We start from the raw sequence: 23,056 nt of genomic DNA, 5'->3' as shown, positions 1-23,056 counted from the left end.
ATATACTAACAATGATTAGGCTTAAAAAACGGTGATTAAAAATTTATTTTATATTATTTACTTTTATTGAATATAAATCATAACATTATAGAAATATTGCATTATGTTGCAATGCATGCACACATATTTTAAACTGATATTTACATATTAGAAAAAGAAATCTGAGTTTAATTTTAATATTCTATTAGCGTGAACAAATTATCTTACGTATTAGTTAAAATACGCTATAAGTTATATCTTTTAACTTAATATTTTATAGAATAACAGACGTTATTTTAATTAACTTCATTTCAAATCTTAAGTTTAAATTTGTCAAATTAATTCTATATTCATTCTTAATTGATTTTTTTTACTTAAATTGTTTATATTATACGTAAATAATTGTATATGTATATATATTATTTGTAATATCAGTAATTTTTATGTAAATTTTAAAAATGGTGATACAATTAAAATCATTTTAATTGTTAATTAAATTTAAATCTCCAGAACTAAAAAAGAAGTTCTAAAATCTAATGGTTTTGTTAAACGACGACGGTTTTGATCCCTGGTTGCTGGTTCTGTAAACCTAATCCTAACTTCAGTAGCTAACAGTCCCTCCCTGCATTCTACTCTCACTCATCTCAATCTCCGATTGCCGTCGTCAACTCTCCGGCGACTCCGATGTCTCGTAATGCATGAATGAATGATAGATTCAATCAATAACTCAAATTCACACGCACTTTGTTCATCGCCATGCTTTCTCGATTAATTCCCAAACCCTCTCATTTCCGTCGCTTCCTCTCTCTTCCCCCGAAACGACCCAATTTCACCCTTTCACCCATCAATCCCTATTTCACCGTCGTTCCGAAACGCTTCTCCTCTAACAGCAGCGACAACGGAGATGGCAAGGACCCATTTTCTTCCCGTGCATGGAAGGGTTTTGGGGAGAGCGAAGAGAAGTTTGATGCTTTCTTCGCGGAAGAGAGTGGAAGCCTCGCCGGAATGAACGACGCGGAGGGGGAAGGCATTGGGGGTAGAGTGGAGAAAGAGGAGGAACAGGTTTGGTTGCAAGAGAAGGGTCTTGATGATTTCGCACCTTGGAGCTTGAAGGAGGAGGAGGAGAAAGGTGATGTGTTTGATTTTCATGAGGATGTGAGGCAGGAAGGAGACTTCAGTGCTGTGGACATTAAACCAAAAGTGGATGTGGAGAAGCTTCAGAAGGAAGAGCAAGCGCTCACTGCCGTTCTCAAAGGTTAGGGGTTTACCAGAAAGTCACGTAATGTTTGAATTGACATCGTCATATATCTGCTTGCGTGTGTCAGTGTTTGATTCTATATTATGAATGCTAAACCTAAGCATGTAATAGACAGAGACCAGGGGAACTGGCTCAAATTTTTCTAATATGTGGGTGTGAATTCCAAATCCTAGAGTATATTCAGGATGTTTGTGTGTGTGTAATGTACTTTGTAATGTAGTTGTTTCTCTTTATTTGAAGTTTGGATCTCTATCAAGGTAAGTGGTGTCATTTTCTTGGTGTTGCTGCAGGCCCAGAACGCGCGTTTGGTGATCTGATTGCTGCTTCTGGAATCACGGATGAAATGCTTGACAGTCTGATTGCATTGAAAGACTTTGAAGGGGTTGATGGGTTACCCCCTCTTAGTGTACTTGAAGACATGCGCTATGAGAAGAGTATTAGAAGATCCACCAGAGCAGAAATGGAGCGTCTAAAGCAAGAGGAAGCTGCAAAAGCAAGAGTGAAACAAGTTGATGAGAAAGGGCGTGCTTATGGAACAGGAAGAAGAAAATGCAGTGTAGCCCGTGTCTGGGTTCAGCCTGGTAATGGTAAATTTGTAGTTAATGATAAAGAGTTTGATGTTTATTTCCCTATGCTTGATCATCGAGCTTCTCTCCTCCGACCATTCTCTGAGACAAAGACTTTGGGGCTATGGGATGTCAGTTGTACTGTGAAGGGAGGTGGTGTTTCAGGTGAGGTTAATTATTTTCGTATGTTTCTATATTTGAATTTCCATGATTAACATCTATATTTTTTCATTATATGATAATGTTATATCTTTCAACTGAAAAATGTCTACTTTAGTTTGCAAATGCTAGTTAGTTTGGGTTTTAGAGTTTGTAGGACATCTGGTGTCTTTCTGCGTGTCTAGGCCTCTAGGGTATACCACTCTCAAAGCATATTTCATGCACGTTATGGTATGATATTGCAGAGAACATCAAGATAGGATTAGGAATGAATGCACAAGAGAAAATGTTGGTGTAACAGCTTTTGTAGATAAGATGGTAAAAGCTTGTGTTAGACTCTTAGGTGGTTTGGGCATGTGGAAAAAACCTATAAAAGTCCTATTAAGTAGAGGAGATAAGATGGAGAATATACCAATTTCTGGAGGTAGAGGAATACTAAGAAAATCTGGAGGCAAGGCCACTAAGAAAGAGTTAGAGGTTAATAGTTGGTCCTAAAAATGTACAACAGAACATTATGGTGTCATTTGATCCATGCGAAAAAGGTATAGTTGTTTAGTCAAATCTGTACTATTCTAGTCATGCTGGAATTGGCCATTACAATATCATTTATAAATCATGAGCTTTCTTTAATTTTGATTTCGCTAGGAAAAATATGTATTGATGCGAGATATAAAGAAGAAAATACTTATGAACTGAATCAGCTCTCCTTTTGTATATGCTACATGACTTCATGCTTCGCTAATATGAAAAGTAGTCCACCGTATTAAATTATGTTTTTATTTCCTTTTATGTTCTGGCTTAAATTAGTGCAAAATGTACCCAGCTTTAATTTTGGGCATTGCACTGATCACAGACTGAATGATGAAAGAAAATTAGGGAAGGAAAAAAAAAAGTTTGAATTGTTTTTTTAAGTTGACTTTTCTCGCCTTTTTTCTCTTCTCAATCAAATAAAAGAAAATGTACTGTTATCTGTATTTTCTTTTTTACCTATTTTCTTTCCTCTCATCCAAACAAATATTGAAGTTAGACAATTAATTCTGGAACTTCGATGCATCTCCCAAGTCCCAACAGTCACTTCTATTCAACTTCCACTAACAATCATACACTGATTAAAGTGTGCATAATGGAAGTTGGACAGAATGGTTAACTGAGTAATTTGTCAAAGTTCAACTGTTTAACTATCGTTCAAGTTTCCATCTGTATTATCTGTATCACTATAATGTATTTTGTGACAACAGGGCAAGTTGGAGCTATACGATTAGGGATTAGCAGGGCCTTGCAAAACTGGGAACCAGATTTGCGACCTGCACTTAGAAATGGTATAAGCCTCTCTGCATTTTTTCTCTGTTGATTTACTTTGCTACATTTTTTTTATTTCCCGTCATATTATGAAACTCTTGAAAATCATTTTTCATATCAAACTTCCCAAGTTGGGATTCATGCTAATTAATCGTTTGCTCGTGGCTTGGTTGTCTGTGTGCTGCGCCATGATAATTTGCTAAACTAGTTTTTCTTGAATCTTGACCAGCTGGTTTCTTGACGAGGGACCCACGAGTGGTGGAAAGGAAAAAGCCAGGAAAAGCCAAAGCAAGAAAAAGTTTCCAATGGGTCAAGCGTTAATACTACCAGCATCTTTCCCTGCATGGCCATTTTTTTATGGAATATTAGCATGCCTCAATAACATCTTCAAATTCGTTTTTCTTGTACTGCATCACCTCCGGTGTAATCAACGTTTGAATTCCAATGACTCATACCTTAGAAAATTTTGTTCACGCCGGATTTTGATATGTTACGATTCATTCACTCTTTGGAGAGAGAGAGCTCCTAATTGCCCTTCTTTTTTCTCATCTTAACTTTTACATAATGAATATTTTATTAAGGGTGTGTGTGGTTGTGGATATATAATTTATTTAAATATTTATTTAATATTTTTAAAAATAATTACTTATACTATAAATTTGACGATAAATTAGAATAAGTTGAAAATAACTTGTTTTCATAAAATGTTTGTTTTTTCAAATAGGTTTTAAAGTTTGGTAGTTATGTAAAAAAAAAGTGAGGAAGTATGTTTTATTTGCTTTAGTTAATTTTAACAAAATTTCCACAATTTTATTGTAAAAAATAAAATAAAATTATATATATTACTTAATCAAAAATACCTTCTTCACTCGCCTCCTGAAACCACTATCCAAGAAATATGCAAACAGCCATCAAGGCATCACCACCATCACAACAATGAATTGCTCTCACTTCCCTTTTGAAAACTATTATCATCTAACGCACAAAAACACCATAGATGGTCATAAAGGCATTGTCCCCACCAATAGACGGGAAGAAAAAAAGAGGGAAGAAGAGAGGGGATTTTTTGGTGGGAGGAGACAGAAATATATAAAGCTTTAGTTGCTTAAAATATATTGATAGACTTCAGTTACTTAGAATAAAAAAGTTGGTATATCACAATGAAACTTAGAAAATAATAATAAAATATTGCTTTAAGGAACCGATGCAAGTTGCCCTAGCAATGGTGTTTTAAAATTTTTAAGATTGGGAGTATTTTATGACAAAATATTAGTCTAATTCCATTATTCATTATGATTTTGTTTTTATAAACTTTTAGACAAGTGTTTGTCGGGGAAGAAATATAATATAAAAATAAAAATTAAGTTTTCTTGTATAAATTAAAAGTAAATTATACTATTTAAGTTTTAGAAAAAATAAATAAAAAAGTTTCTAAAAAATAGAGAAACATAAATTATTTTCATTCATTTTACTATCTTTTTTAGTCTTATAAAGACTTATTGAAAAATTTATCTAAATTATATCTTTAATAATTATTTTCTAACATAATGTTATCAACACTCTCATATGTTATTTTTGTTTTCTACTACTTATCATATTCATCACTGCTTATCCGGACCTTAACCTATTACTGAAATCAAACTTTAGATGCTTGTACAAGCATTACAAGAACTTTTGCAAAGCCATCCTTATCATTTTACATAAACAATTCAATCTCTTTTCACCAAAAAAAATAAAATAAAAATGAATTTCTAAAATTTCACCTATATCTCACCTTTTATTTCTTCCAATAAATCCCTTAGCAATTAGATTAGGAATAAAATAATTCCTTGTAAATTTACTGTAAATTTTAGTAAATTTACAATTAAATACACATAACCACATTAGGCATGATTAAGTAACAAGAGACAAAAACAAAGCAATATTTTTCTTGATTATTATTTTTAAACTTGTCAAAATTAATTTGTTATTCAATCTAAAATTTCTCATAACCTATTTAATCGATTTTATTTTCATTTTATTCGAGATAAATGATGTTCACTTCACCTGTAAATCCACACAATGTTTAATGCTTCTTCTAAACCTCATTTTATGTACAAGTTACTGTTACATTGTTAAAGGTCAAAGAGAGTTACCGTATTAAAAATATAAAATACATAAATTATTTATTTATTGTTAACCGTTGAAGCAAAACCCTGATTCCTGCGAGGAAGAGTAGAAGAAGCTGAGTCTCAGTGCTTGGCGGCCGTTGATAGTTGCATTGGTCGAAAGCAAGGAAATCGAAGGGGAAAGGGAATAATGGAAGACGTTTGCGAAGGGAAAGACTTCACGTTCCCGAAGCAGGAGGAGAAGATTCTAGAATTTTGGTCCCAAATCGACGCATTCCACACTCAGTTAGCACTCACGAAGGACAAGCCTGAATACATCTTCTACGATGGCCCTCCCTTCGCCACCGGCCTCCCTCACTACGGCCACATCCTCGCCGGAACCATCAAAGACATCGTCACTCGCTACCACTCCTTGACCGGCCACCACGTCACGCGCCGCTTCGGCTGGGACTGCCACGGCCTTCCCGTCGAAAACGAGATCGACAAGAAGCTCGGCATTAAGAAGCGCGAGGACGTTCTCAAATTAGGAATCGATAAGTACAATGAGGAGTGTCGCAGCATCGTCACGCGCTACGTCACTGAGTGGGAGACTGTCATCACTCGCACGGGCCGTTGGATCGACTTCAAGAATGATTACAAAACTATGGACCTTAACTTCATGGAGTCCGTTTGGTGGGTCTTTGCTCAGCTTTACTCCAAAAACCTTGTCTATAAAGGTTTCAAGGTATTGGTTACTTACACTTCATTTGTTCAATCATCTCGATTTCGATTTATCGATTCCATTAGATGCTTGAACAGTTGCATTTTGTTACTATTCTAGGTCATGCCGTATAGCACTGGCTGCAAAACCCCGCTGTCTAATTTTGAGGCTGGTCAGAATTATAAGGCTAGTCATTTCACTCTTTTCTTTTGGTTTCTGTTTCGTTTGATAGCTGTGGTGGTGATTACTTGCAATCAATTTACCTTTTGGTGGGTTTTCCGTTAATGTCAACCCATAAAAGTCTAAACATTAATGGGGTGAAAAATCAACTATTGTAGTGATGGAGTTCACAATCCTCTTTCAAATTTTGCCATATGGATTCGGGGTGGTTCGGGATGGGATTTTTGAAAAGAGAAAGGAGAGGATCTTGAATAAGTAAACGGAATGTAATAAGAATTACTGTCACTAGACAACAGAAGAACAGAGAAACCTCTATGCATGCATGATGTTGAGTGTTGACAGTGACACTGCCAAACACTTCAGGAGAGCTAAATTAAATTTACAGTACGCGATGGAAATGTCAATAAGCAAATCCTTGTGGAGACTATAACTGCTGCATTGCTGAAACAATTTCAGTAATGCTTCAAATTTTCGTCTATCTTTGAGAAGCATCTTAGCCAAATTAAGTGCTTCAGTTCACAGGAAGCCGGTTTAACAGCATCGGTAATGGAATCAAAATCCTCAACATGGACCACACCAACGATTCTCCTGTCAAAACAAAGTAATTGAGAGTGAATCCATATCAACTCTACCTAAAACAAGGTCTACATTTGCTCAAAATTTTGAAATAATTTGGAAGGTCAAATGGGCTCTTAATAGTTTTATTTTGTTTTCAGCTTTTTTGTTAAATTGTGTCAGATAGGAAAAGTGTCACCTTATCATTTTGGCAGCGGCAAATCCAAGTGTGTCATGAAAACAACTCTGTCATGTATCTCTTCTGTGCCAGAAGCTGAACCTCAGGATTGTTGTAAATTGCTGGAAGATATGCCTCGCCCACCATTTCTGTGCTCGTCCCAAAGTGCAATGAATTTGTGATAAAAAAGATTCCAAGTGTCTTCGATTGTCTGAAGAATCCACTCCTTATATGCCTGCGTCACATGGTATTCTTTTGGTTTCAGACAAAAGAATATCGTTATATATCACTCTTTTCCCCCCTTCAATCAGTAATCTCCATAGATTAATAAGAATCATAATTAAACGCATAGTCCCATTATGTAACCCTTCCCGCATTCCAAAGCTACTAGTGACGAGACAAAACTATACATGTAAATACGACAAAATTTTAAAAATATAAGATACGAGTATGGTAACATGTATGAAGTAAAATATATTTAATGTATGTTATATTGAATATTTTACTATAATTCTTGACAAAATCTTACTCAATAATAACTTCTAAAAATAAAAACTCTTAAAAATAAAAAAAAATATTATATAAAAAAAATTTACACTAATAGTTAAATAATATAAGTATTAGGAAGGTCAAAATCAACAAGCAAACGAAATAACCGTGAAATACAAGTGTAAGTGTATTTTATGTGTATCTGTATCAAATACGAATGCAGTTTCATACGTCATGATTTTTGAAATATGGTGCATCATAAAGAACAATACAATAAACAGCATAATACTAGTAAAAACTGATAGCAGATTAAAAGCATGTTTGATTTCTGTTTGTGTTAGAATGAATTTTTAAAAATAGAAACAGAAAAACTGTTTTAAGAATAGAAATCAAACATGCTATATGTTTCCGTTCCCCCAAGTTTTTCTCTTTGGTGATTCCACAAATCCGCATGATATAAATTTGTTACCTTAAAAACACACATCAAGTACTCTGTCTCTTGATTATAACATAGATGGATTGGATAACAAGGCACCAGTTATATACAGAACAGAATTGGAGTTTGATAGAAGTCAAATTGCGATCAATTTTGTTTGTTTTCTTTTCAAACGGAAATCTTGTGGACAAGAAAAAACATTGAATAAAAAGAACATAAAATAACAATCGCAAAAAATAGGAGGTACTTTTCGATGATCAGTTTGATGAGCGAGTCCGTCTTGAGCAAAGAAAGCCAAGATCAAGTTACCCAAGAATGCACCAATGTCAAAACCCATTGGTCCATAAAATGCAAATTCTGGATCAATCACTTGAGTTGATTCAGGTGTGACCATGACAGAACTAGTGTGTAGATCACCGTGTATTAGTGCCTGGGCCCTCTCCGAGAACCTGCAAGAATAAAAAATTGTTACTTGTTAGAACGAAAATAAGTAAAGCGGGAATTAATAGCAATACGTACTTAGATTTTGAGGTGAGCAACTTCAAGTTGAGTAGATTGTCATGAACGAAGGGCCTCAGCATGAGGATCAAGGTAAGGAGAAGTCCAGTGATTATACTGAGAAATTTGATAAGGGTCAGAGAAAACAACCTGTCAGTGTGCCTGCATAACGCTGCATTCCCGCAGAATTTGGCAACTGCAAATGTAAATGTGATGATTAACGAAGGGAATTACCGTGCCACAACGACAATGGAATGGAGTATGGAGTACAAACATAAATAACGAGAAACAACCTTCCGTTTATGATGTTCTGTGGAGCGGAACAAGAGAGAGTAAAGAAAAGGGTGTTGGCCATGAATGTGCCATGTGGTGGGCGAGGAGTGGATACTGAATGCAGCAATGAGGGCCTTTTCTGAGGATGATGTGGGGGGGGCTCAGGTAGTCGCATGCGATCAAGGACATGGTTTGGTGCAAAGTGATAGAGTTGCGGGACTTTGATGGAGGTTAAGCGACCCTGCTCTTCCAACGCCATCGCCTCAAAGTATGCTCTCTCCTTCGTCAGTGGCCATGATTTCCCCTATGCAACGATGTACGGCAGAGCCTACAATTCCCCAACCATTAATCAGCATCAGCATCAGCAAGTTTGTGACAGACATGCAGATTTACCTGTTTGATGATATGATGGAACCCGCAGAGTTGGCGACCAACGAAGACAAGTTGAGGTTACCATCTTCCGATCTCGTTTACCGTTAAGTCATGGTCCGTCATCACGTTATCCGTTATCACTCGCAACTTTGAGGACAGGGCAGGGATGCCCTTCACGTACTCTTCAACCGACCTCTCGTCCAGTTCACGAAACCCAAAACGCCATGCTAATATGTTATCTATCTCTGTTCTCTGTAACTGTAATTTAACTACGACTTATGAAGGAAGCCCTCTAATATGCGCTACCTTATTATTCTTACATTGCATTACCAGGTTCATTGAACATGTCCTTATATTTGCAATTTTGATCCACTTTCAACTTTGAAGTCGGTTGCTTGAATTGATTTTCCATCCACTCTGCTCCCTACAATCGAGTTGGACAATTTTGATACCACACTGCCCCAAAATATCATTTTTTCCATGGTACGTGTGTCTTCATTAAATTCAGTAATCAATATCTCACACTCTTTCTTTCTATATTCTTTTTTTTATCGAAATCCTACTCATTCTTTTCTTGAATTATTAACGTTTTTAAGATAAATTTTATCAGCAACCATTAAATAGAAATAAAATTAAAAAGAAAATAAATAATAAGTAAATTATTTGATAAACAATAAAAAAGAGAAAAAGTAACAAGCGAAAATTAAGATAAAAAAAACCGAAACTTGTAAAAAATTGTATTTAACACTAGTTCTTCTTGAAGAGATTTCAATTTTTAAACATTCTTTTTATAATCTATCCCAAAAGACGAAACTTTTATCTTTTTAGTAATTAAATGTAAAGTAACTTTTATTAATATTGTCTTAATAGTGTTATTATGTGTCAAAATTAATTTAATAATAATTATTTAATATTATACAAATTCACTCAATATTAAATTCTTTTTCAATTCAAATTAAATTTATCTATAATAAAGTTTAAAACATCTCTAATTCAAACGCGTACTTTTCTCTTATTCTTTTCCTACACGAATTGTATTGTGCTATGTGCTATACCGTGTATACATGCTATTTATAAGTAGCAGTAGTGAACAGATACTTAGGTGAAATAGTAATTGTGTATTTTTTTTATATTTAAAATTAATTTTGTCTTAATAATTCACACATTTTTGATTATTAATAATTTACGTTATAAAAATTGACACACATTATTAAAAATATTTAATTTTATATTAAAGAAAAATATTTAAATATGTATAATAATATATGATATTTAATGCTTTCTCAATAAATATGTAAACCGATATATAACTGCTTGGTAAGTAGCAACGTATCATCATATTTTATTTTCATATTAATATTTCTGTGCTGGAAAAAAAAAAGATGCTTTGGCGATAATCCTTTTCTCTAGTCAAGTATCATGCTCAATATCTGAAAATTCAGTACACGAAGGTTCTCCATGGACCAATTTTTAAGTTCTTCTTTTGTTTGTTCGAGTATTTTAAATATCGTAAAGCATGCCCAACGTTCAGTAGAAAAGTGGTAACGGAAGCAAGTCCATGACCATTAGGCATATGAACTTCAATTACAATGTTCACGTAGGGTTGGTTTGGTTTAAATTTTGAAATAAATGATTTGAAAAAAAATAACATCGAACGAAATGTTAAAGAAAATCGATATTGTATTTTCAATCCATGATTATTATATAAATAATTTTTCTTCCTAAATAATAACGCACAACTATCTCATTTTTAATCTGTAATATATATTTTTAAAAAATATTGAATATCGCATCTGGAATTTTTTATTCCAAAGTGAAATATTTAAAAAACCGCTGTGTGATTGTTGGTACTAAAACAAATAGGGCCACCTAAGAATTTTAATAGACCCCCCTGTCCTTGTATGTAATGTTGGTAATTGTGGTAGTATTACAATCACAACCTCACTATAGTTGGATTATTTTTAAATCACTGCATTGCAACATATGTTTAAGAGTCACCCACACAATTAGTCACATCTTAATTCTAATCCATATTTTTGTTGTTTGGTGACCAATAAGAATTTGATTTTGTTATTTTTCTTTTGGTGACCATTGGGATTGGCTTGACGTGAGAAGGGGAAGCATTGCCACAAGATTGTTTCTAATCTCTATCGCTTCTCTTCCTTACTTCATTCCACAGAATGCTTGCATGTTTTGCAATGAGAAGAGAACCATCTGGGGCTAGCGCGGCTTCTGCTGCTGTGCCTTAGAACTTGAAAGCGTTTATGCTTCATGCAGGGCTACTCTGTTGGGGCCACGGTTGCCGTTGTACCTAATCATATAGCACTGCTTCACCTCATTGCCCTCTTTTATCAAATTCTGTTGACAGCTTCACCTTCTTTGGCACTTATTCCTATTACATCCTGCAGCTTAGGTAAAAAGACTTGGCACCAATGGTACTTTGACTTTCCAATTATGTATTCACTTTGTGTCTACTGTCTTGGCCTATCTGCGGTGAACGCCTCATCCTGGGTTTGGTGGCTAGCTTCCTTTAGGTGAGTGCTTTCCATGGACTTTTGAGTTCCACCCACAGTGAGTATCGTCAAGAGAGCAAGTCCTAATCCGAGGGTTTGATTCTCAGTAACCTTTGCCTCCTCGGTACTCCATCCCGTATTCACTTTTTGCTCTTTTGGGATGTTTCCCTGGATCTTTGTCTTCAAGGAAGTCACTGATGTCGATGGCACGTGAACCTTCATTGCCTATGGAGTGTTTGTTGAGGAGTGCTTGTCCTTATCACTCCTAATGTAGGAGAACTAAACTTCCGCTAGAGTACCAATTGTGGTATAGGCCCGAGTGCTGATCTCATTCCACTTGTGCTCACTTGTTGTCAATGTACTACCACGCTGCCAAATAGGTATATATGTCATATCTGTTCCAACGCCTAGAGAGGTGCCTTTCGATTGCTTAGTTTGCACTTTGTTGTGTTTGGGGGTGGGTGCCGATGAAGTTCTTGTTATCGGCCTTCAAACACCAGTCACTGATCTTGGACTGCCGGTGCTCTGCTATGGTGGGGCCTTTTGCAATTCTAGGGTCCAACTCTTAAGTACTGTTATAATATGGGTATACTTTGCGACATGGTTGCTCAATGCGATTTTCGTGCCTTCTCATGCTCCTGGTAAGTGTCCTTAATTTTCAGTATATACATTAATTTTGGCTTGTTTTTTTTCCTCGGGAGGTTTGTGCGAACTGTCCCCATTGATGCGGCTCTTTTTGAAGGCTATCAGGTATGGGTAAGATATTGGCTTGTGAGTGATTGGATGGATGGCGTAAGCTGGGGACTTGGGTTTCGTTTATTTTCTATTAATAAGGCTATTGTGATGGAGAGCTGACATACTATATTTACGGTGCGTGGTCGATTTTTGCCGGAGAAGTGGAGATAGTAGGTACTCACGCTTGTTGGTGGTATGTAATTGGGCAGTTATGAGCAAAAAGGAAGCATCAGTAGTTGAGACTGCCAAATTGCAGTGGCGGAAGGGAGGGAAATTGTGAGTTGGTGCTTAGCTATTCAGAAAACCCAGGGGATGAAAGGGTATTGATTGAGGACATTGAGCTCGGCGGCCCTGGCCTTGGTGAGCTGTGGTGGATTGATGTGGAACACTTGGCGGATGAGAAGAGCTTGTCTTTCTAGCTATCTCAAAGTTGGGGCAAGATACTGATCCATATGTCCTCTCTCCGGAGGGGCTTCTTTCTCATCTCCCATATGCCAATTCTTCTCTAACACATTCGAACCTTAAGAATTCCCTCCTTCTCTCAAAATGGAGACTCCTCGTCCGAGTTATATGGTAGCTTTCGCTTCTTCTATTTCTGCTGTGTTCTCCAGCTTTTCTGGTGCTGTGCAAGTGTGGTACCTTAGCTTCAAACCCATCTTGAGGCCAATGCTATCGTTCCTATATGTCAGAAGAGGGTTTCTACTTGTGCCCTTGCTCTCTCTGTGTGTATTTGAAGACAATGCATTCACATTGCATTATTTCCAGTATTGAAATGACTTCGTCCATTTTTTGTCTATTTATCACCTTATTCAGCCAAAATATTATTAATTTATGAGTTTATATAATTCAGTTTTTTTTTGATGTTGTATATATTAGGTGATATATTATCGTTGACTTATTTTTATAGTTGTCTCGCTCTTTCCGATTTACTTCATTAAATGGTTTCTGAAATTTTGATATGATGGCGGTGTGTGTAACCTTATAGCAACAAATCGAGTACTTGTTCGTTGGGTTCAAAATCGCTTGGTTGGGCGTGGAAAGTATACGTACGGTCTTCAATCTACATTGTTTATGCCATTTTACAATCTAGGACTATATTATTTTGTCTTTCTTAGAAATTCGATAGTTTTGGAATTCTTTCGTTGGTTTTTATAAGGTCCTTCCTATAGATAATCATATCTTTTTAAACATGATTAGAAATTGATAAAACAGCATGTATTTTTAGTGGTATTTTTGAGATGTATTGTAGTTCATTTGTTTTTAAGTAATTAAGAATATTTGGTTATATAATAGTTATGAAAAAATTTATAAATTATTAATTAGCATTAATATTTGTGTGGTGCGGATGCGAGTGAGATTAACATGTCATTTATTTTGTACAATATTTTTGTTTTGACGCAGTTTACTTTATATGCGAGAGATTGTTGCAGTATTCACGTTGAATTTGTTGCTTCTTTTCGTTTTTCACATTTTTTTTTTTCTTTTCTCTGACAGCCTAACCATATTGGGTTGTTTTAGTTTTACTTTCATGGATTTTCCAACGCTTCTTTAGGTTATGTTTATAATTCAATTTTCATAGCTTTTTGTTTTATTATAGTGTAACTCTTCCGTTTTTTCATGTCTGGTAACTCTTTTTGCTGTTTCTTTTGTTCTATTATTCTTGTCTAAGTATTTTGTCTCATTTCACGTCACACTCCACCGTCATATCTGCGCAATCTTCTATGTTGCCTGTTTCTCTCTTCTCGCCTCACCGGGACCATTCTTTATAATATTTTTTTTGTTATTCTGGTTGTTGGTGTGTTATGTTTTTTTACTTTACTCTTCTAATCTTCATTCATTCTCAGTTCCTTTTTCTTGACAATCTTTACTTTTATTCGTCCTTAAATCTTTATGTGTTAATAATTCAGTTTAATGATTTCTGTATGATCTTTTATTTTAATGGTTTAATTTTTGTATAATTTTTTTTTATGTTGGTTTACTGTTATATTTGTTTATTTTGAATATCTGATGCTTATGTTTTGTACTTGATGAATGAATGATGTGTATTGTTTAGTTTTTGGCCTACATATTGGAATTAAGTACAATTTGTTATGTCCATCTCTTATTTGCTTCGCCGAGAGTGTTGAATTTTCTGCAGTTGCCATAAAGTTGTCAATTACTTATTCTATTATGTTCCTTTGGGCTACTTGGTAAAAAGGATAGGTTCGCGTGACTGATTTATTATCTCGCTCGTTTTTTCTTTTTCACGTTACTAAATGGTTTTGTAAATTTTTATAATAAGTATTTACAGTATCAATATAATTTTTTATAAAGATAATGTAGTACTTAACTATTTATCAGACGAAGTTGAGGATAGTGGGATCCTCAACTGTTATGTTATTATACTTCTTAGCCAAATTATTAATGAATAAATGTGGAAGTGATAAATTATTAAGAATATATTATTTTATTTCATTGAATTTGTATGAAATATTGGTACATAAGTTAAAAGATATATTATAAATTGTTAATATGTTTGTCAACAGAAATAGATACATCGTAGTACATAGGTTGACTAATAGTTTCAGTTTCAAATCTCCTTATTTTATAGTAAGTAAGAGTAAATTTATTTATATTTACTAAAAATCGGGTGTGTATTATCTCTTGGTCAGGAGAGTTCCTAAATGGAGGTTTTATTAAAGAACATCACTAATTTATTCTTTAGAACTAGATTTAAAGTTATAGAAGAAGAGAATTGGGTTTTTTTTAGAGTAAAATTTTAAAGTGTTAATGAAAGAATGGGGATTTTTTTGTTGTCCATAAACTTTGGTCCTCTTATTCTTTCAAATGATGGGCATAACAGTCATATTTTTACTCGATGTTATTCTTAAACGTTCATTTTTTGAGATGATATCTCTTTCATATATAGGTTAATTTCAATAAATTGTAGAAGAACATTTTTAGATTTTGTAGACAAGCATTCGTGTATCAATTTTAATATTCTCATTTGAAATAATCAAATATGTGCATATTAAAAAAATAGAGAAAATAAAACAATAACCTCAATGCTAATAAAGTTATCTGGGAAGATAACACAATGTGGTATTTGTATTGGGTGTTGTCTGGTTTCTAGCAACTGTATTTATTTAATGTACTGGTTTAATTATGCTACTAATTTGTTCTGATAGGATCGGATGTGTCTAGATCGCAAATATAATATTTACCATATTTTGTTACCTGTTAATACATTTTAAGGATTGAATTTTTGTTGAGTATTTTGAGGAGGAAGTCAGTAATATGGTTGTGTTTTTTTAATTATAATTAAATAGTTAGTTAAAAAATTGTGTTAACACGTACTACTTTTCCTTACACCTGTCTTCCTGTTAGTATTTTCTTTTAGTTTTTAAGAAATTAACTAACTATTGTGATTATCAGTAAAGTGTATCTACATCTTTTTTTATAAATTATTGAGATTTTTACTTACTTTGTTTCATGATAAAAAATGATCAACACAAGAAAGTTATGATTAAAGGAATAGGGTTTTTTTAGCGTTTCGAGTTTGCTATGACATTATATATTATTCGATATATTTTAATTAGTGTGAATTTATATAAATAAGCTTGGATTCCAAATTTTTTTTTTTCTTGAAATATGGTACTATTTCATTAATTTTATGTTTTAAATAATATATTATTTCTTGCTGAGTTTGTTTCGTTTTTTGACTAGTGTCTTTATTTTAGTCAGTGCTACCTGTGATTTTTAAATATCGATGTGTTATTATTTTAAATAACTGCTTACTTCATTATTATATTGCTTCGTGTTTCTTTTTTGAGTGTTTATACAAATTATTTTGTACAACTCTGTATCATAAATGTGATGCTAATTAAGCAGAGTCGTTCTCGAGAAGGAGATCATGAGGGATGGCGTGGAGGTGACTGGATCAAAAATGAATCAAGTAATTGCCCATAATGATTATTATTAATCGGTTATTTTATTCTTTAGTGTATCTTAATTTTTTTTTTTCTGTTCCTTGGGCCAAACTTTGAATGAGGGATGTTTGCTTTCTTCCTTCACATTTCAGATTGGAAATTAAGTCAACTAAAATAGATTTGCAAGTAGTCTTTATAAACATTTTCGACTAAGGCCTCCTTATGTGTGAGCGATCGAACTTTTTGTAGGTGTATTCGATTTGGCAATTAGTTTTTCGCATTCCATTACTACATCAGCTAGTTCGTACTATGTTTATAAGTGCTTATTTGATTATAATTTGTAGTTCGTGCTATTGTTTTTTGTTCTCATCTCTATAATTTTAGTGTTTTTGTGAAGTCTACATTTTGTGTACCAAAAATATATCTGTAATCTAAGAATGAAACATACAGCAGATACTTAATGTTGTTAGATTAACAGTTCAAAATTTTGTTAAATGGTGCATTGCGACTTGGCTAAGATACATTTTTCAGAATAGGTCCGACGAGTTCAAGTCTATGGGCTTCAGGATTCTCTCTGAGCTGCTTCTCAACATGTAATATTATATTTCTCTGACATATAACTGTCATTATGTTTGCGCTGATCTATATAAATATGTGTTCAATTTGGCATTAATTGTGGGGTTTGCTAATACTTGTATATGTTATATGGATCTTGCTAGGCTGGTTTTGAAGTCTGGTGATGGGAATAACGGTGGTAAATTGCGGTATTTTTGGTGGCATTCTTACTTTGTGTCGTTCTGTGTCCCCTTTTCGGAGGGTCTTAGTACTCAAGTTACTTTGTTAACGCTTCTTTACTGTCCAGATTATATTATTGTTAGTTCCTTGACCATTTTGTTCTCACATGTTAAGGCTTCTTCTATCGTAATTGTGTTGGACGTTAACCTGAAAAGCTACCATTACTTCTGCGTCTTGGATTAAGCTAAGCGTCTAATGTAGGTTTTAATGCGGTTCGGCACATCGCCTTATGGAGGAACTGTGATGTCCCGTAAGAAATTATTAAGTGAGCAAGTAAGGAAGTATAGTGCAGAAAGAATTGGAAATAATATGTTCACCATGTTTGGTAGTTCGTACGAATAGTTAGTTGTGTCAATCCTCAGGTTGATTTTGGGGATAGTGAATAGAGAGAACTGGGCTGTGCTGCGTTCTATTTGTGATGAGTTGTTTATTTCAGAGGGGTAGTTTGTCGAGCACTTCTATTGTGTGATACAATGTGATCAGATGCATCATAATGTACTACTAAACTTATCTCGTACGTGTGCGTTTAGTCGGCATATATGGATTTGGTTTTTCTGTTAATTATTTGTTCACGCGTCCTTAGTTTTGTACATAGGTTAGGAGTAATTGTTAGGTTGGGCTACGGGTCCAATTAATTACGGGTGTTTTTGTTGGCAATTAATTTTAATCTTGTATTTTGTTGGAGAAAGATATTAGTCATCTTATTTAAAGTTATATAAATGATTTATTAATTGATGTGTTTGGTTTTGATGGAAATTTGTAAGTATGGTATAATTTTGAATGACTACTTATATAAATGTTTTGTTTAAGAATTTATTATCGATTATTGTTTTATTGGTTAAAGGTTATTGTGATGTATTTTTACTTGTTTACATTATGCGTGAGAGCTATGATATATTGTAAGTTAAAATTTTATATCACTAAGTTGTAAATATATAATAAAATTTTACGATTAATTTGGTGAGATTATGTCAATAAATTTAAATTTTAATGGTCTTCAATATTTGTTAAGAGTTGAATTTTAAATAATCTACAATAAAAAACAATGTTTTATAAAATATAATATGCAACAGGTAGTGTTGATAGTTTAAAGTTATTAGAAAGTTGATTGAGTTAATATTTTTATTATTTCCTATGATAAGAGATTTTAGTGGCTAGTTATTAAGTTATTTAGTCTTTTAACTCTAAATACGAGCTTGAAGTTAACAGAAGGCTTTTTATTAAGAAAAAATGTAGATCAAAAGTAGTGGTCTACTACTTGTATGTGGAAGATTAGACAACACTGTATTTGTGGTCAGATTACTACGATGTGAGAACAAAATTCTTTCTTCTTTTTCAGCAGAGCCATATTTGTATTACCAGTCTCTTTTAGCTAAGTGGAGAGAAGATTAGTTGGCTATTATTGTATACAAACTATGTTTTTTCTGGTTTGTTAGATGCAGATTAGTTTCAATAAGTATTTTAGTTGATAGATTATGTACTGGAGTTATAAATTTTAATATAGTTAATTGGTTTTTAATCCTTGTATTTGAGAATAAGTTGAAGATTGATCACGTTAATTTAAGTATAAATAGAGATATGATCATATTGTGTGTATATGTGTTAGTGTACCATGTTGTTTGTACTTTTGATAGAGTTATATATATTTTTTGATAACTCTAGTAGTGGTCAAAAAGAGTTTAAAATTATCTCATATTTTTGTTTATAAGGTAATATGGTAATCTATTGGTCTATGTATTTATTTCCTTTTATAGTCTTGAGCTATTGTTAAGTAATGAAGTTTTAACTATATGTTGAAATTATTACAATAATGGAGAGAACCGACTATTTAGGTTTGATAGAATTTTGCCTGAAGTAATAAAAATGTAGTAATTTTTTTAAATCTTCGTTGTTTTTCTAGAAACTAAATTTAAGCATTCCTTATATATGTGCATAAAAATTTTATAAAAAAAACTATCTTATAGTTCATTATTGTATAATTAAAGTGTTGTGAGTAAATACTATTATGTAAATCATATTTGATTGTTTTCTAATAAAATTTATTATTAATTAATTATTTTATGGCTTCGGAAACTTGTTAATATAAGTTGATGATGATAAACAAACTACTATATAAAATGAGAGGAGAATCGACAAATAGTTTTTTGTGCGTGCGACGTATGCGTATTTGGGTTTGAGACCATATTTTGTTGAATTCAGAGGGGTGTTCATTATGAGTTTTGGAAACAATACATAACGTCTCTATCATTCCTTCTCTTCTTTAGTCACAAAGATATTCAATTATCTCCTTGGACAAATTGTAAGAAATTAAGTCTTGGTTACTTTTTCAATTACAAACTATTTGTCCTATTTTCTATAAATTAGTTCTTCAGAATAATCATTGATATATTTATAATTGTGTTATGTTAGTGTAGATTGCATATTATAATTTTTATTATCTCTATTAGTTTGTTTAAAAAGGTATATCACTTATACTTGAAATAAATTTAGTAATAGATGGATATGAAGTATTTATGTAAGTTTTATTTGTTTTAGTGATAATGAATATATAATTTGGGAATCTACTTAAATAAAAATTAATCTTTGTTTTAAAGTCTTGGTCTCAATGATTGTGTAGTGTAATGAAGGTGTTATATCTGTTTTTTATATGTTTTTTATTCTTTGTATTATATTTTTGAGTCTTATCACTTAATAATAGTGTTGGAACTAATATATAAATTTAGCTTTGTAAAAATGCTTATTTGTAAGTGTTGATGATTTTGTGTAATATTTGCAATATGAATTGGGTTTTGAATTCTCAGGTTTATTTTAGTATGCTGAGATTTAATTGAATATTGAAATATGTACATAAAAATAGATTTTATAAAATAAAGAAATGGTAGTGTAGTATGGGAATTGTAGGTAATTAATAGTCTTATATAAAAAAGGTATTTATGTTTTTTTCAATAAGTGTAGGTAATTTATACCCTACTTATTATTGGGTATTGTATTGGTTGTTTCATATTCCTTGAAGAGGTGTGTTTAAATGATATTAAAACTTGATAATAAATATGCAAAATTACCTGGTACAATAAGTGTTGTTGCATTTAGGCTCTATTTATTCTGCTGATAAAGTGACTGGTAGATAACGCTAGGACAATATACGTAGATGGACTATTTTCATGTTTTAGAAGTTAGTTATAGTATTTTTAATAAGTTTGACATGTTGGGGCTGGTTTCTCATTATCGGTAGAAGAATTATAATATTTGGGTCTTGGAGGAAATGGGGTCTGTGAAAGCAATTGCGGTTATTTACTTGGCGGAAGAGACTTATTTTGAAAGCAATTTTTTGGTTCTTTCGTTCTTATATCTCATTCGTCAACACAACTATTCTGAGTTTTAGGAGGATGAAATGGTAATCAATAGTAGTAGCAGGATTAACTTAACGGAAAATATTTGTGTCTTATTCAAAATACTTCTTCTTTCCGTCAAGAATTTTGTACCTTCACTTGTGTATTTAGAAATTTGCTCAGATTCACTTTAACTTTCGATGTTATTTGAGAGCACATGTTTCATACTGGTTTTTATATCGCTTGGAACTCTTTCTATGTATGTAATTTTGTCATAGTTTATCGTGTCTTCTCCAGGTTTTTTCAGTCACACTTTGCAGAATATAGAATGCACAGCAAACAACACTTTTGTAACTTTTAATTTGTTTTATAGTTTTATATAATTTCACCTTCTTTAGATGAAAAATAAATAATTAATGAATAGTAAAATTTATTATAAAAATATTATAATTTTTATATAACTTTATACAATAATTATATATTTTTTTTTTTATTAAATTTTTTTATTTATTGAAATATTAAATCTCAGCTCTAAAAACTGAAATTAAAAAAAAATTTCTTTTGATAACAAATCTCCTTGAAATAAGCATTTTTATTTTTATATTTTATATTAGTTAAACTTTATTTAATATAGCTAATATAAAAGTAAAATAAACTATTACTTTACATAAAATTGAGATTAAATTTAAATATTTTTATTAAGTAAATCATATTATATATTTCATAAAAAAATAAAATTATAAATATTTATTATATAATATTATTTCAATAAGTGATATATTTTTAAATATTATGATTAAATTATATTAATTTAATATTACTATAATTATCCATGAATAGTTTTGACTAATTTATAGAAAATAGGAAAATGTTTGTATTGAGTAGGCCAGCTAACTTTCTCTTGTCCAAAGGAGTAATTGAATCTTTTGACTAAAGAGAGAGAGGTAATATATGGCGTAAGTTTGTTTATGAAACATTGATCACATTGTTTCAACCAATGGAATGTGTAGACAACACTCTTGTGCTTTTTTATTTTAGTAAGCTTTTGTTAATCTCAAACTTTTTAAGTTGAAGATAAATAATTAATAATATAATCAAAAATTTTATTTAAGACAAAAATATATTATTATATTTTTTTAACTTTAATAATATAATTGGTGTTTTTTTATAAATTTTTTTTTATTATGAATGCTTCAATTTAGTTCTAAAAACTGAGTTAAAAAAATCTTTTTTTTATTACACACAATTTTCACTAAATAGAGTGTTTTTTATTAATATTTATCATTAGTTAACTTTACTTAACATAGCTCAAAGATTATAAAGGAAAATAAGAATATACCTTTACATAATAATGAGATAATTTAAATTTTTTTATTAAGTATATCACAATTTATATAATTTATAAAAATAAAAATATAAATATAATTATTTTATTTTATTTTATAAGTGATCATAATTTAAAATACAAGATTAAAAATTAATATTAATTTTAATGTACCATAATTATCATACAATAATTTTGACTAATTTAAAAAACAGCAATAATAGTTTTGTAATTGAATAGCCACTAATTTCTCTTTGCTCAAGGAGGTATATTAAATATGGGTTGGCTAAAGAAGAAAAGATTTTGTTTATGATATTGATTACATGGTGTGTTAACCAAGTAAATGTGTAGACAAATACTTTGTCTTTTTTTTCTTAATAAAGTTTTGTTAACATTCAGCTCTTTTAGAGTTAAAGAAATAAATAAATTAATAATATAAAATTTATTAAAAAAAAATATTTATTATAAATTTTATAAATTTAAATTATAATACCTGTGTATTTTTTTTATAATTTTTTTTTATTTGTGAATTATTTAAATTCAACTCTAAAAAATTGAGATTAATTTTTTTTTTTATTGATAATCCCTCACCTAAATAATATTTTTTAATTCTAATATTTTTACATTAGTTAAATTTAACTTAATATAGTTCAGATATGAATAAAAATAACATCAATACTTTACATATAATAATGATATTTATTAAAAAATTTTATTAATAGATAAATTTATTATAATTTCATAAAAAATAATAAGTATATTAAATATTTTAATTTATAAGATATAATATTAAAATTAAATAAGATTAAAATTATTGCGTATTATTGCGTAGCCAACTAATCTTTCTTTGTCTAAGGAGGTGAACAAATATTATTGGCTAAGAAGAGAGGTTTTTATTTATGAGCCATTGATCACATTGTATTCACCCAATGAATGTGTAGACCAAACTACCTCTGATCAACATATAAATAGAAGTGCATGCGTTCTCTATATTCTCAACATAACTGGTTTGATATAACTTGTAGCTACAAACGCATGGTTTCAAGATTCCATCCTTTTGCCTTCTCCTTATGCTCTTATTTTCTTCTCGGGCATAGTTTCCTCCATGGGATGGCTCGACGCTTAACTCTTAGAAGTTGCTTAATCAAAGCAGGAAGAATGGTGGCTTTTCTGGTTTGTTCGTCAAGCATAATTACGTGAGAAGTACAGATTGTGACTGGTCATGACTTAAAAATTATTATCTGGAAAGGTAAGAGTTAACAAGTCTTGGTCTAGCCCTCGGAGAGGGCATCCAGCAGAACAAGGTGATGAATACCATTACCACCTTTCCAGTCACCAGAACTTCAAAATGAAGAGATTAATAAGTTAAGCCCAATTTTATATGTAATTTTTGAGAATTTTT

The 23,056-nt window shown here is 31.8% G+C and overlaps 2 protein-coding genes across 2 annotated transcripts in view; both read left to right on the top strand.

Annotated features, from left to right (window-relative positions):
• Nucleotides 1-543: 543 nt before the first annotated feature.
• Nucleotides 544-3,779, top strand: LOC113869454 (30S ribosomal protein S9, mitochondrial). The gene is made up of 4 exons (XM_027505777.1): nt 544-1,234; nt 1,528-1,968; nt 3,201-3,281; nt 3,491-3,779. The coding sequence occupies exons 1-4, from the start codon at nt 736-738 to the stop codon at nt 3,580-3,582; spliced, it is 1,113 nt and encodes a 370-aa protein (XP_027361578.1). The 5' UTR covers nt 544-735; the 3' UTR covers nt 3,583-3,779.
• Nucleotides 3,780-5,453: 1,674 nt separating this feature from the next.
• The window catches only part of LOC113869252 (isoleucine--tRNA ligase, cytoplasmic-like), a 21,709-nt gene continuing 4,106 nt past the window's right edge, over nt 5,454-23,056 (top strand). Inside the window, exons 1-2 of the mRNA XM_027505493.1 lie at nt 5,454-6,093; nt 6,190-6,255. Of these exons, the coding sequence (XP_027361294.1) occupies nt 5,560-6,093; nt 6,190-6,255 (600 nt within the window). The 5' untranslated portion in view covers nt 5,454-5,559. The remainder of the gene's footprint in view (nt 6,094-6,189; nt 6,256-23,056) is intronic.

Source organism: Abrus precatorius, unplaced genomic scaffold (assembly GCF_003935025.1).
Source record: "Abrus precatorius isolate BTA unplaced genomic scaffold, Abrus_2018 Scaffold6, whole genome shotgun sequence".
In the NCBI taxonomy this organism is placed as follows: domain Eukaryota; kingdom Viridiplantae; phylum Streptophyta; class Magnoliopsida; order Fabales; family Fabaceae; genus Abrus; species Abrus precatorius.
This window is presented reverse-complemented; position numbering and strand designations above follow the sequence as displayed.

What these genes read in the sequence shown, in the direction of transcription:
- LOC113869454 (XM_027505777.1), top strand. Translation starts at nt 736, where the DNA reads ATGCTTTCTCGATTAATTCCCAAACCCTCTCATTTCCGTCGCTTCCTC. An exon ending in GCTCACTGCCGTTCTCAAAG is followed by an intron (nt 1,235 to 1,527) that starts GTTAGGGGTTTA and finishes GTGTTGCTGCAG; the next exon opens with GCCCAGAACGCGCGTTTGGT. An exon ending in GAAGGGAGGTGGTGTTTCAG is followed by an intron (nt 1,969 to 3,200) that starts GTGAGGTTAATT and finishes TTGTGACAACAG; the next exon opens with GGCAAGTTGGAGCTATACGA.